Source organism: Danio rerio, chromosome 16 (assembly GCF_049306965.1).
Source record: "Danio rerio strain Tuebingen ecotype United States chromosome 16, GRCz12tu, whole genome shotgun sequence".
Classification (NCBI taxonomy): Eukaryota; Metazoa; Chordata; class Actinopteri; order Cypriniformes; family Danionidae; genus Danio; species Danio rerio.
This window is the reverse complement of record NC_133191.1, coordinates 23,135,103-23,148,172: the sequence shown is the minus strand read 5'-3', so window position 1 is coordinate 23,148,172 and position 13,070 is coordinate 23,135,103. Positions and strand designations below refer to the sequence as shown.

At 33.1% G+C, this 13,070-nt stretch overlaps 2 protein-coding genes and 1 long non-coding RNA gene across 7 annotated transcripts in view; 1 reads left to right on the top strand and 2 right to left on the bottom strand.

Moving 5' to 3' along the window:
* The window catches only part of LOC137487900 (uncharacterized), a 1,155,393-nt gene that overhangs the window by 394,579 nt on the left and 747,744 nt on the right, over positions 1–13,070 (bottom strand). The window lies entirely within an intron of this gene.
* The window catches only part of si:ch211-154o6.4, a 53,596-nt gene continuing 40,570 nt past the window's right edge, over positions 45–13,070 (bottom strand). For all 5 annotated transcript variants that reach the window (XM_073924681.1, XM_068213908.2, XM_073924686.1 and 2 more), the window contains 2 exons: positions 862–991; positions 45–162 (listed from right to left, as the gene is read on the bottom strand). In XM_073924681.1, the coding sequence (XP_073780782.1) occupies positions 877–991 (115 nt within the window). In that variant the 3' untranslated portion in view covers positions 45–162; positions 862–876. The remainder of the gene's footprint in view (positions 163–861; positions 992–13,070) is intronic.
* cldc1 (C-type lectin domain containing 1) lies at positions 5,507–10,901 on the top strand. The gene is given in 6 exon segments (NM_001045039.2): positions 5,507–5,871; positions 5,999–6,100; positions 8,477–8,629; positions 8,744–8,895; positions 9,031–9,152; positions 10,698–10,901. Coding segments are annotated over 6 exon segments (792 nt in total). The 5' UTR covers positions 5,507–5,774; the 3' UTR covers positions 10,864–10,901.

The following is a 13,070-nucleotide window of genomic DNA, read 5'->3' as shown; positions in this document are numbered from 1 at the left end:
CTGCCTTTCAGGAAATCCCGGATTACAATTTAAATGAAGCTTACCTTAATCTTCAGATTCTAAAGTTTTCACCCCTGGCTCTTAATGGCTATTGTTTCCTTCTGCAGCATCAGTGAGGGTTTAGACCTTTATCAATAGTCATGCTCGAGTCCTTCGGTCATCCTCAGAGAGAAAAGATGATGCTCACAATCATACACTAACTTCTGGAAATGGTTCAAATCTGAAACTTTTGAAAAACTTTTTTCCTTAAAATCAGAAGCAGTTTATCTGTTCAGAGCAGACAAAAGACTCATGAACAACTATTACAAATTAGAAAAACCACCCGATCATCAGGAAACACAAACAGTATTAAAAACTAAAATTTATTTTAGATATGTTTTTTTTTACTATATGTAAACATCTGTTATGTAAAATATCCTTCTCAGGACACTACTAAATAAAAAATACCATCCATTTTGTATGATCTCTCTTAATTTGTCAAAATTCATCACATTTTAACAGATTCTGCAAGGGGTGTGCAAACTTCCAAACAATCTATTGTAGAACATAAAAGAAAAAATCTTCATGCCTGACTTTTTACATAATGGCCTAATCATTTTTGACATAAAAGAAAAATCATTTACTTTGACCCTTACAGTGTATTATTGGTTATTTGGAAGTCTGCTTTTGTGGTTCGGGGTTAGACTGAGGTTAATTAGGGGTTAAATGTTTAGACTAAGGTAAAACACACACTTGTAAACAGCAAGTCTAATAAGTTTGAGTCTAAATGTCATTTAAGTGCTGAATCAGTAAAACATTATAGTACATTTAAAGACTAATATTATTGTAGTATTATCATCCTAATTGTTTTATTATTCTTACCCTCAGAGGAGACCTCTAGTGTGTTTGTAGGAGGCGCAGCTGTTTTTGAGAAAGCAGGAATAGGAAGTGGAACAGCTGGAGACGGTACAGGAATGCAGCTGAGGCCATGCAGAATAACCTAAACCAACAGCTGCAAGAGAAAAAAAGGAAACCTCAGAGAGAAACACAACCTAAGCACTTTCTACATGCTAAATAAAAATATCACCTCTTCTTTTGTCTTCTTGGCATATGCGGCAGGGTAAAATATATAACTGGCTGTTTATTTTTGAGAGAAAGTTCCAGTTGGATTTTTGCAGTTGAAGGCTTATTATAGCATTCATTGATTAAACGCAATCATTTCTCAGAAGCCTAAGAGGAAAATCCCTAATGTTTAGTTTTATTAGATCATCTGTAGTGTTGTAAAAATTCAAATATGAAAGATCAGTCGATTTGTTTTTGCACAGAACTGGAAGAAAATTTAATATTTTGAAACAGAAGTTATACAGTTGAGAGAACGAACAGTGATGTGGTTTAGCCAATTATTAACGTATACACACAAGATCACAGTGGCTAATATAAAATCAATTGTATCAGTTGGCATTTGTTTGCATGTTCTGCCTGTGTTCATATGGGTTTCCTCATGGTGCTCCAGTTTTCCCTACAGACCAAAGACTATAGGTGATTTGAATAAACTAAATTGGTTGTGAGTGTGCATGTAAGAGTGTATGAGTGTTTCCCAGTACTGGGTTGCAGCTGAAAGGGCATTCGTTGTGTAAAACAAATGCTTATTAAGTTGGTGGTTCATTCTGCTGTGGCGACCTCTGATTAATAAAGGGACTAAGCTGAAAGAAATTGAATGAATGAATGTTGCTTATAAGTTATGTTGCAGAATGCCTACAGTTATGTTGGTATTACTCTACTGCAGTGGTTCTCAAACTGTGGTACGTGTACCACTAGTGGTACGCCTACTTCCTTCTAATGGTACATGGAGGAATGAAATATGTCATGTACATGCTACATATATTTCAAAATTTATCAAAAATAATGTATATAATATGCCATATATGACATATAGCCTATATTTCTGAGGTAATCTGCCACGTTTTTTTAACTGTGCAGAGTTGTAGCTGCTCTCAATGCTGCTCATTTTGGTGGTACTTAGAGAGACAATTTTTTTTTTTGAGATGGTACTTGATGAAAAAAGTTTGAGAACCACTGCTCTACTGCATTCAGGAATTTACCAGCAGTTGCAGAGCAAACTAGAAGTATTTACTAAACAGTACATCACAACTAAATTCGATTATATAGTTTTACTGCAGTATTGTGAAATGTCAAGATTTTTGGCTGAGAAATGTCAAAATCATCTTCAGATAAATGTTTCCTAAGGAAAGCTGTGCATCCTTTTAGCAACTGAGGTAATTTTCCAAGACAATACCAATTTTGGTCTCTTTTAAAACAAATGTCTCTAGGACATACTGACATGACATGGACATAAGACTGTCTCTGTACAAAACTAATTTCATTTCATATAAAGACATGCATCACATTCCACAAGAGGTGTCCAAAATTAGATGCAGCCAATTAGATTCAAGAAGCAGAAACTACTGATGTGTTAATGTAAATCGTTCATTCATTCATTTATTTTCATCAAGTTTTCCGGGGCTGGGTCGGGGTGGCAGTAGTCTTAGCAGAGAACCCCAGACTTCCCTCTCCAAGACACTTCCTCCAGCTCTACCAGGGGAATGCGAGGCGGTAAGCCGAGAGACATAGTGCCTCCAGCGTTTTGTGTGTTTTCCTCGAGTCCTTCTCCCGGTGGAATATGCCTGGAGCACCTCCTAGGCGTCCAGGAGCATCCGAAACAGATGCCCAAGCCACCTCAGCTGACTTCTCTCGATGTGGAGGAGCAGCGGCTCTACTCCGAGCTCCTCCCAAGTGACAGAGCTACTCACCCTATCTATAGGGGTGTGCCCTGCCACCCTGTTAAGGAAACTCATTTCGGCCACTTGCAGGCCCGGATTGGCTAATCGGGAGGACCGGGAGAATTCCCGGTGGGCCGGTCCGTTTTTTGGCCGCGAGGGCCGGTGTCCCTAGCTTCAGAATCTGTAGCTCTCAGCAGTCACACTTTTTAAATGGATTTATTTATTTACTTGACCACAGTGTTCTTATTCATTATTTTACCGCAGCTTTGCTCTTTTTATCTATTTTATCCCAGCCTCGTGAGCAGGAGGCAGCCTGCAGGTTAATGATGATATAAATCAGATGAGTCACCAATTAATGTACCGCTGTTGTGGTCGAGTGGATAGCACGTTAGGTTATGACGCCTCCGATTCGGGTTTGATCCTCGTCTGAATAACTTATTTTTTTCATTTTTATTGTTAAGACATAAAATACTGTTAGGGTTGTTGAACATTTGAAGTTCTAAAGCACCTGTTTTCTCAAAAAAAAGACGTGATAGTGTAATTAAAAACTGAATTGGAAATGACCTTATTTTAATATAGTCAATCGTGAACTGAGGTGGGCCGGTCTGAGGCTTGAAACTCCAGGGCTGAAAAGGAGTCCCACTCCGGCCCTGGCCACTTGTATCCGTGATCTTATACTTTCATAGTTGAGAGTATTACAGATTGACTGGTAAATTCAGAGCTTTGCCTTGCTTTGCAGCTCCTTTTTTACCACAACTGATCGATACATCGACCACATTACTGCTGTCGCTGCACAGCATCCGCCTGTCAATCTCACGTTTCATCCTTCTCTCCCTTGTGAACAAAACCCCAAGAAACTTGAACTCCTTCACCTGGGGTAAGGACTTTCCTCCAACCTGGAGATGGTAAACCACCTTTTTCCAGGGGAGCACCATGGCCTCAAACTTGGAGGTGCTGATTCTCATCACACTCGGCAGCAAACGGCCCCAGTGCATGCTGAAGATCCTTGTTCGATGAAGCCAACAGAACAACATCGTCTGCGAATAACAGACATGAAATCCTGTGGTTTCCGAACTGGACGCCCTCCAGCCCAAGGCTGCGCATAGAAATTCTGTCCAAACAATTATCAATAGAATAGGTGACAAATCAGTCATATTTTAAAGAATTGACAGGAGCCAGAGATACTCTTGAAAAGTTAACATGTTTTGCTTGTTGATAAAATTTATTCTGTTTTGTTTTATTTTTTCTACTCATTGGAGTCCTTTAGGGCTTTTATCGAAAATGAAGTTAAATATTACTGTATAATTGCACATCCTTATTAGCAAATCAGTCAATATATTCTATCAAAATTGTTCTATGCATTATCTATATCTTTTACCAGTTGTTATCTATTTAAGCTATGTTCACAAGATAACGGTGTACTAAAAAATCAGTACATTGTTGTGGTGTTATCATTTAACTTTAATTTTGATCTCCTTCCCTCTTGTCAAAGAAAACCTTCCCAACGTGGGAAAAGCTATGTGTGTGCCTTTTTTAAAATGTGTGGTAATCAATTTGCAATTACACTTAACTAAAAAGTAAAAATACTGGGTTGTTTAGCCCAAAATAAAACATGGATTATCCAAGTCTTAAGTAACAAAATTTTTTCAATAATTTCTAAATGTATCTCGACAACAGTGTTTGTCCATATAAACACCAAAATCGAGTTAAAACAATCCAGCATCAGTCTTTCAACATGAAAACAGCTGAGTAAAATTGATCAACAACTGGATTCATGATTTTGTGATTGTGCTGCGTCATGTTTTGATCTGTTTTGTTTGTTTACAGTTTTATGGGTAGCACAAGATGATTTGCCAAAATTTTTAAATAACATATATAAAGTGTTCAGACCTCACCACAAAGATCGATGTGTACATATAATATAATTCACACCTAATAAACTAGGATAAGCAATTTACCCCGTTAAAAATTTATAAGACAATTTTGGGCAGCACTTTATCACAATTACCAATTCCCACTATTATCTATTGGCTCATTATGATGATAATGATGATTATCATAATTAAGATATTTGCTGTTTATAAGTACTTAAATAGTATAATAGTATCATCTACATCCTAATCTCAATACCTACACTCACTATTAATAGGTAGCTAATTAGTGGTTTATTGTTTTCAAAGTAGTTTTTTGTATCCTAAAATAAAGTGTGACCCAGTTTTGCTTTAACTTTCAAACTAAATGGTTAGCGTAATTTTCTTTTGTTACGCTTTCTTGGAACTTTTTACTAAACAATTGAAAAGGATGGGCATAAGTGTCAATTATATTCAATAACTATGTCAGATTACATTTACATTTACATTTAGTCATTTAGACGCTTTTATCCAAAGCGACTTACAAAGATTAAACTTGATTTCCCAGAAAAAGTCATTAAATGTCTAATTGCTGTTGATATCTATCTGTAGTTAAACATTTTTGCACATCTGAATTTCACAACATGTTTGGTAAGAAGCATTTTACAGGAATAGATAATAAAAAATACTATCATGAACAAACTGTTGTTTTTATTGGCTAGAATGATGTACAACTGACTCACTGTGTCGATCTGTGCCTGGTTAAAATTTAAATATTGCGTAACCAGCTTTTCTCCCGTTCTTCCTGCCAGTGTTTATTCTCTTCCTGCCCCTAAATGCGTACATGATCACACACACACTTGGAGGAGGGGACGGAGGGAAAAGAGGTTAAAAGTCAGTGGCAAAAAGGAGCCGCACGAACAAGTCTGAGAGGAACAACTCAGGAAGAACTTTCGCTTCTTATTTTCTCCAGACAGTCTCTCTCTTTTTTTTTTTTTTTTTTGATTGCTCACTTCTTTATGGACTTCTTATTTCTCTATTGGGAATCTGAAGGGCAAGACTATAAGATAAAGGCACAATATATGTCAGAAGGACTACATAAAAAGATCTGTTGTTAAATAAATAAGAAGACTGTGAACAGATTTACTGAACTTGTGCTTCTAAGATGGAAGATATTGAAAATTACACCAGTTTACAAGAGTTTACTGAAGATATCTCTCATTGTGGGAACAGACCTATACTCTCATCACAGAGCAAACAAGGTAATGTTTGTATGCGTGTGTGTCTGGGAATGTGAGGATCAAGGGTCAAATGAAACCCTGATTGAAGCATGTGGGAAAAGCAAGAGTAAAAATGAACAGATCTGACTGTGATTTTGTGTTTTATCAGGTGTTCACAAAGGAGTGAAGTGTTTGAGAGGTCAGGTTTCTCTTGTCCTGCTTATTGCTCTGCTGACCTCGGTTTGTGCAAACATAGGACTTGGCGTTCTGCGTGAGTAAACACACCACTATACAAAAACATTCTGCATGTAAGCAATGCATCTGTGTCTGACGCCAGATCCCTGCTGCAGTAAAAGTGCATTACCTGTAAGTGCAGTATAAAATAATTATACTGTGTGTTGAAGCATGTCCCTAAATAGAATAGAATAGAATAGAATAGAATAGAATAGAATAGAATAGAATATGTAATAATATATTCTGAATAATATCGATAAGCTGGTTTTAAAATGTTGTGACATTGTGTATGAATATTTTTTTAAATGTCTAAATCTAAAAAAAAAAAAAAAAACTGATGAATTAAAATTATATAAATAACTTATAAAAACTAACAAACCAGTCTAATAAATTATTACAACAACAACAAAAAAAAAAAGAATGACAGTCATTGACCAGTAGGTAATGTGGTATTGCTGGAACAGAATTAAACAGAATATATACTAAGCTTGATTTAATATTCTATAGTATTTATTTAAATTACAAATATTATTAAAATTAAATAAATACCCCATTTTAGAGATCATTTTAGCCATCAAGGCATTATTGTGTGCAAGAATAGAATAGAATAGAATAGAATAGAATAGAATAGAATAGAATAGAATAGAATAGAATAGAATAGAATAATATAAGGTGATATGGTTTTGGTTATGGCTTTAAAATAATGTGACATTTTGTATAAATATTTTTTAAAGTCTAAATCTAAAACAAAATTAAAAAAAAAACTGATTAATCAAAAATATAAAAATAAATTTAAAAAACACACAAATTATTATCATAAATTATAACAAAAAAAAATTTAAATGTACGTGCACAACATTAACCAGTAATGTGGTATTGCTGGAACAGAATTAAACAGAAGTTTGATTTAATATTGTACACTAATTAAAAATGAAAAAAATAATAATAATACTAAAATACCCGACTTTAGAGATCAAATTAGACATCAAAGCATTGTTTGGTGTGGTAATAGAATAGAATAGAATAGAATAGAATAGAATAGAATAGAATAGAATAGAATAGAATATGTAATAATATATTCTGAATAATATCGATAAGCTGGTTTTAAAATGTTGTGACATTGTGTATGAATAATTTTTTAAATGTCTAAATCTAAAAAAAAAAAAAAAAACTGATGAATTAAAATTATATAAATAACTTATAAAAACTAACAAACCAGTCTAATAAATTATTACAACAACAACAAAAAAAAAAGAATGACAGTCATTGACCAGTAGGTAATGTGGTATTGCTGGAACAGAATTAAACAGAATATATACTAAGCTTGATTTAATATTCTATAGTATTTATTTAAATTACAAATATTATTAAAATTAAATAAATACCCCATTTTAGAGATCATTTTAGCCATCAAGGCATTATTGTGTGCAAGAATAGAATAGAATAGAATAGAATAGAATAGAATAGAATAGAATAGAATAGAATAGAATAGAATAATATAAGGTGATATGGTTTTGGTTATGGCTTTAAAATAATGTGACATTTTGTATAAATATTTTTTAAAGTCTAAATCTAAAACAAAATTAAAAAAAAACTGATTAATCAAAAATATAAAAATAAATTTAAAAAACACACAAATTATTATCATAAATTATAACAAAAAAAATTTAAATGTACGTGCACAACATTAACCAGTAATGTGGTATTGCTGGAACAGAATTAAACAGAAGTTTGATTTAATATTGTACACTAATTAAAAATGAAAAAAATAATAATAATACTAAAATACCCCACTTTAGAGATCAAATTAGACATCAAAGCATTGTTTGGTGTGGTAATAGAATAGAATAGAATAGAATAGAATAGAATAGAATAGAATAGAATAGAATAGAATAGAATAGGCTGTACTTTTACTGTATTTCAAAATGTTCAAGGACAAAATGTTAATTCCAAATGTTTCGAAGGGACAGTTCACCAAAAAATGAAAATTCTGTCCTCATTTACTCAACTTTTACTTTTTCCAAACCTTTTAAAGTTTATTTCTTCTGTTGGACATAAAATAAGATGTTTTGAAGAATGATGAAAACCTGTAAACATTGACTTCTAGTATTTGTTTATCCCACCATGGAAGTCAATAGTTACAGGTTTTGTGCTTTTAGGCTTTCGTCTAGATTAGAACCACTTGATGGAGAGTAAATGGGGAGCCAAATGTTATTTTTGGGTGAAATATCCCTTTGAGGCAGTGACAATAAAAGGGCTTATTTGAGCTTTATGGCTTATTAAATATACTTCATAAATATGAAGTATATTTAATACACAAAACAGTCGGGTGTTTGCTAAGTGTTTACTCAACTGCTGTGTCAATATATATAGGCCTATTGATCATATAAACTTTGTTTCTGTGCCTCTGCAGTGGTAAACAGCCGCAGATCGTCCATTTCTGCAGAGCCAGTCAACAGTGAGTCTGAAGCTGCTACTCTTTCTCTCAAACTTACCGCCACGCAGGAGCGTTTTTCCCGCCTTTGCTCTGAATACACAAATCTTGGTCAGGCTTGCTCAAAATCTGGTAAGAAAAACATCTCTGATTGCCATTTGACACTTAATAACTTCTGTAAACTTACCATATTATATTTTTTCTCTCCTTTTATTTCATCTTCCATCTCTCTTGTCTCTTGTGCAGTGATCAAATGTAGACCCTGTCCAGAAGACTGGATGCATTTATCAGAGAAGTGTTATTATTTTAGTGATGATAAACTGGACTGGCAGCACAGTAAAGAGAGTTGTGCGTCTATGGGTGGACATCTGACGATACTACACAGCCACGAACAACACGTAAGTCGGTGGCAGAGTTAGCTTTGTTTGTGAAATCGTGAATGAATGGCTTGTGTTGTTTTAATAACTACTTTTTGTACCATGTGTTTCTGCAGCATGTCAAATCTTTTGGTGATATTTTAATTTTCCCTACAGCACACCCTTGAGGCGGTCGCGCGCAATCACGGAGGAATGGACTATCATTTCTGGATCGGTTTATCAGACACTGAGACTGAGGGAGTGTGGAAATGGGTGGACAATACAGTGGTTAATAAGACGTACGAACACACACACATACACACACCCACAACTAGATAAGCAGTCTAAAAAAACAACAGAGAGAGGGTTTTTAGCGTAGCCTATATTTTGATCTGTTTAATTATTATACTCCATATTTTTATTTTTATTTATTTTTATTTTAAAGGAATCTGTGAAAGTATGTATGTAAGTAAAACCGCATATTGTTGATTACCGTCTTCTAGACTAAAAGATAAAACTATTTTGAAAGATGTGAAACTGCAAGCCAGTTTTAAGGAAAACACGACACACAGCCACACACCGTTGGACACCAATTAAACAAACAAAATATTTGTTTAATTTAATGTAATGTTTGGAACTTTTTAAATAAAAATGTTTTTAATTGAAAATATTTTAATAGAAATAAATAAATGTTATTACTAATAATGCAAATAAATGCATTGTAAAATAATGGATAATAATGCAAATAAATCCAAAAGTGTTTATCTAATAGATAGTGAAATAAACATGCTGTGCTCTGTAGAATAAAAAAAATTAAGTGCTGATGAAAGACACTATTTAAAGTAAACTGAATTTAAAATAATTGTGTGAAATCTGACTTTAAAAGCATGTGTTACAACAACTAACCCTCTGTCTGTTACAACTTGCCCCGCAGGTGGGGTAAATAGTAACACTTTTACTCCTGGCACTTTTGGCAATACTGCACAAAAATCATAGGTCCGGCAATCATACAACCAGTGCTCATTTGTAGGACAGGTTTGTGTGTTGTTGGCAAAATAATATGGTTTGTCTAACCCCATTACTTTGTTCATTATTTGGCCAAAACCAAACAGTGTTTCTTTGTGCCCGGCTCTCCCCTACTTCATCTTTTTAGTGAAAGCTTATTTTTTGAAACATGTTTGAAACTGAATGGTATTTTCACTGTTTCAGATAAAGTTTTTGATCTATTTATTTCATGTCATATTTTAAAAAGAAAACAAATAATGTGAAGAGCACCAGGTGGATTAAGTCATTGCACTTCTCAAACAAATATATCTTGAGTACAAAATGTTTAGAAATTGTAGTAGAAAACAAATACTGGGAAAGTATGCACATTCTGAGGGGTTTATAATTATAATTATTATTTTTTTTTTTTTGCCTTGTTGCATAGATATAAATTGAGATGTAAAATTATTCCAGCAAAATATTCAAAGATTATTTTGGTCTTGGTCTTGCAGTAAATAAGTTTTGTTAAATTTTCTTTTTATTTTTTTAATATTTTCTTATATTTTGAGTTTTTTATTTATTAATTTATGTTGTTGTTGTTGTTTTTCTTTATAAAGTATACTACGTTCGCATGATAAATAATATATCTGGATGCCTATCATATTTGGCGGCCTGGTCATACATTTTTTAAAAAGCCATCATCTTTAGATATATCAGTGTATAGTTAAATCAGAGTAGAAGGTCTATATAAAACAAATGCGTAACAATAAAGATATGGATGGTAATTTTTTAATTTTTTTTTTGAAAAAGCTGCTTTTAAAAATAAAATTGCCATCTGTGCTCACTGCTGTTCTCTGTAGGTACTGGAATGAATGGGAAAAAGAGCCCAATAATCACCGTTCAGGTGGAGTTCATGGAGAAGACTGTGCAGTGCTGGACTCGAGATCCAAGACCTGGTTTGACGTGCCTTGTGATTTCCATTACAAACGCATCTGTGAGATGGACCCCATCGCCTTTAGCGTCTGAACTTCATTGAAATGTGAATAAATGTTGCTCTATTTTTCTATTGCCCATCTTTTTAATAAATGGTGACACTGAAAAACCCAAATTTAAGTTTGTGTCTGATTTGACTTGGGATTTGGGAAAACTCAAAACATTGCACAATAATGTATTTTTCTCTCATCATCACTCAGCAGGGAGCAAAGAGAACACTTTTAAGTGTTGTGCAATCAAACTGTGGAAACATCCCTTTTTGCAATAACCACTCTACTTACAACAGGGAAAAACTGAACGGTAAAAGATGTTTGATTGTTGGAGCACAATGTTGAGTACACAATTAGGCAGTAAGGTTAGGATGTCACAGTCGGAATGTTTGTTCCAGAATATTTCAATCTATTCTGTCTTCATACAGATTATGTAGCCAAAATTGAGGTAAGAGGGGCGGCTGCTATTGAAGTGTTTGTCATATAGGATTCTGAGCCTTTTGTGTCCCAAACATCATGTTAAAATTGCCCTGAAATGTTCAGAAATATCAATTTAAAATTTAATTTATAATAATAATTACATTTGAAGTCAGAATTATTTTCCCCCCTGAATTATTAGCCACCAGTTTATTTTTTCCCCAATTTCTGTTTAACGAAGAGATTTTTTTCAACACATTTCTAAACATAATAGTTTTATTAACTCATTTCTAATAACTGATTTGTTTTTATCTTTGCCATGATGACAGAACATATTATTAGACTAGATACTTTTTAAGACTTTTATACAGCTTAAAGTGACATTTAAAGACTTCACTAGGTAAATTAGGGTAACTAGGCAGGTTAGGGTAATTAGGCAAGTTATTGTATAATGATGGTTTGTTCTGTAGACTACTTAAAAATATATAGCTTAAAGGAGCTAATGATTTTGACCTTAAAATGTTTTTAAGAAATTAAAAACTGCTTTTATTCTATTTGAAATAAAACAAATATGACTTTCTCCAGTAAAAAATATCATTACACTTACTGTGAAAATTTCCTTGCTCAGTTAAACATTATTTGGGAAATATTTGAAAAAGAAAAAAAATCTGTATATATAAATGAAGAATCAATGTAGTTTCAGTAATCCTCCTTCTCATAGTTGCTTTGGCATAATTGCTTATTTTTTGGTGCTCCTTTTCATTGCTTAAATTTATATTACTCAAGATTTAACATTAACGTCCACAGGTTTTACATCTCAAATATTGTAAACTTATACAAATAAGTTTTTTAAAGTTTTGCATAAATGTATACATATATTATTATTGTTATTATTATTATTATTATTATTAATGTTTCATCATGTTATAATGTCCAATAGACATTGAGAACGAGGAATTACCCTCATTCATTTGTAATAAATAAACCAAAATATGGGGAACATGTCATCATGGCAAAAGAAAAGGCAAATTGCAGCTAATCACATAAATATAGTTTTAGTTTTAATTTACAAAAAACAACAACAAATGCTCAGAAAAACAAACCTCAAAACAACTTCTACTCAAGTAAAGCATACATCAGCATACATATATGGTTCAATATTTAATTGTTTAACCCAATTAAAAAGGGCAAATACTATTTTGTCATAGGCTGGACATCACTTCTGGCCTCTATATAAGCTAGTGATCAATCAAATGTCGACACACTTAAAGTGATAGTTCACACCACAAAATGACATTTTATCATTTTTTCCTCATCCTCAAGTGGATAAATGTTGGGTTTCTTTCTTTTGTTGAACACAAACGAAGATAATTTGAAGAAAGCTGAAAATCTGCAACCAATAATTTCCATGTAAAAAAAAAAACAAATGCTGTGAAAGTCAATGGTTTCAGCTTTCTTCTTTTGTGTTCAACAGACGAAGGAAACTCAAGCCAGTTTGGAGCAAGTGATGGATGGTTTAATGATGGCACAAATTTGGGGTGATTTTTGGGTGATGAACTAAGAGAATTTACACAAAGAATAATTTAATGTTTGTTAACGTGTCTCAAACATAAGTTGAGCTTATCTCTGATTGAACATAATGCATAATTTTGAGCATCTAAAATCATTATATTGGATTTGTAAATGTTAAAAAAAACATCATTATAGGCATAGTTCACAAAGCAAAACAAAAACCTGTTTAAGTTTCTTTATTCTGTCGAGCACACAAAAAAGGTTATTTAGAAATTGATTGTATTTGTTTTTTCAAGGGGTCAGTGGTTACATTCTTCAAAA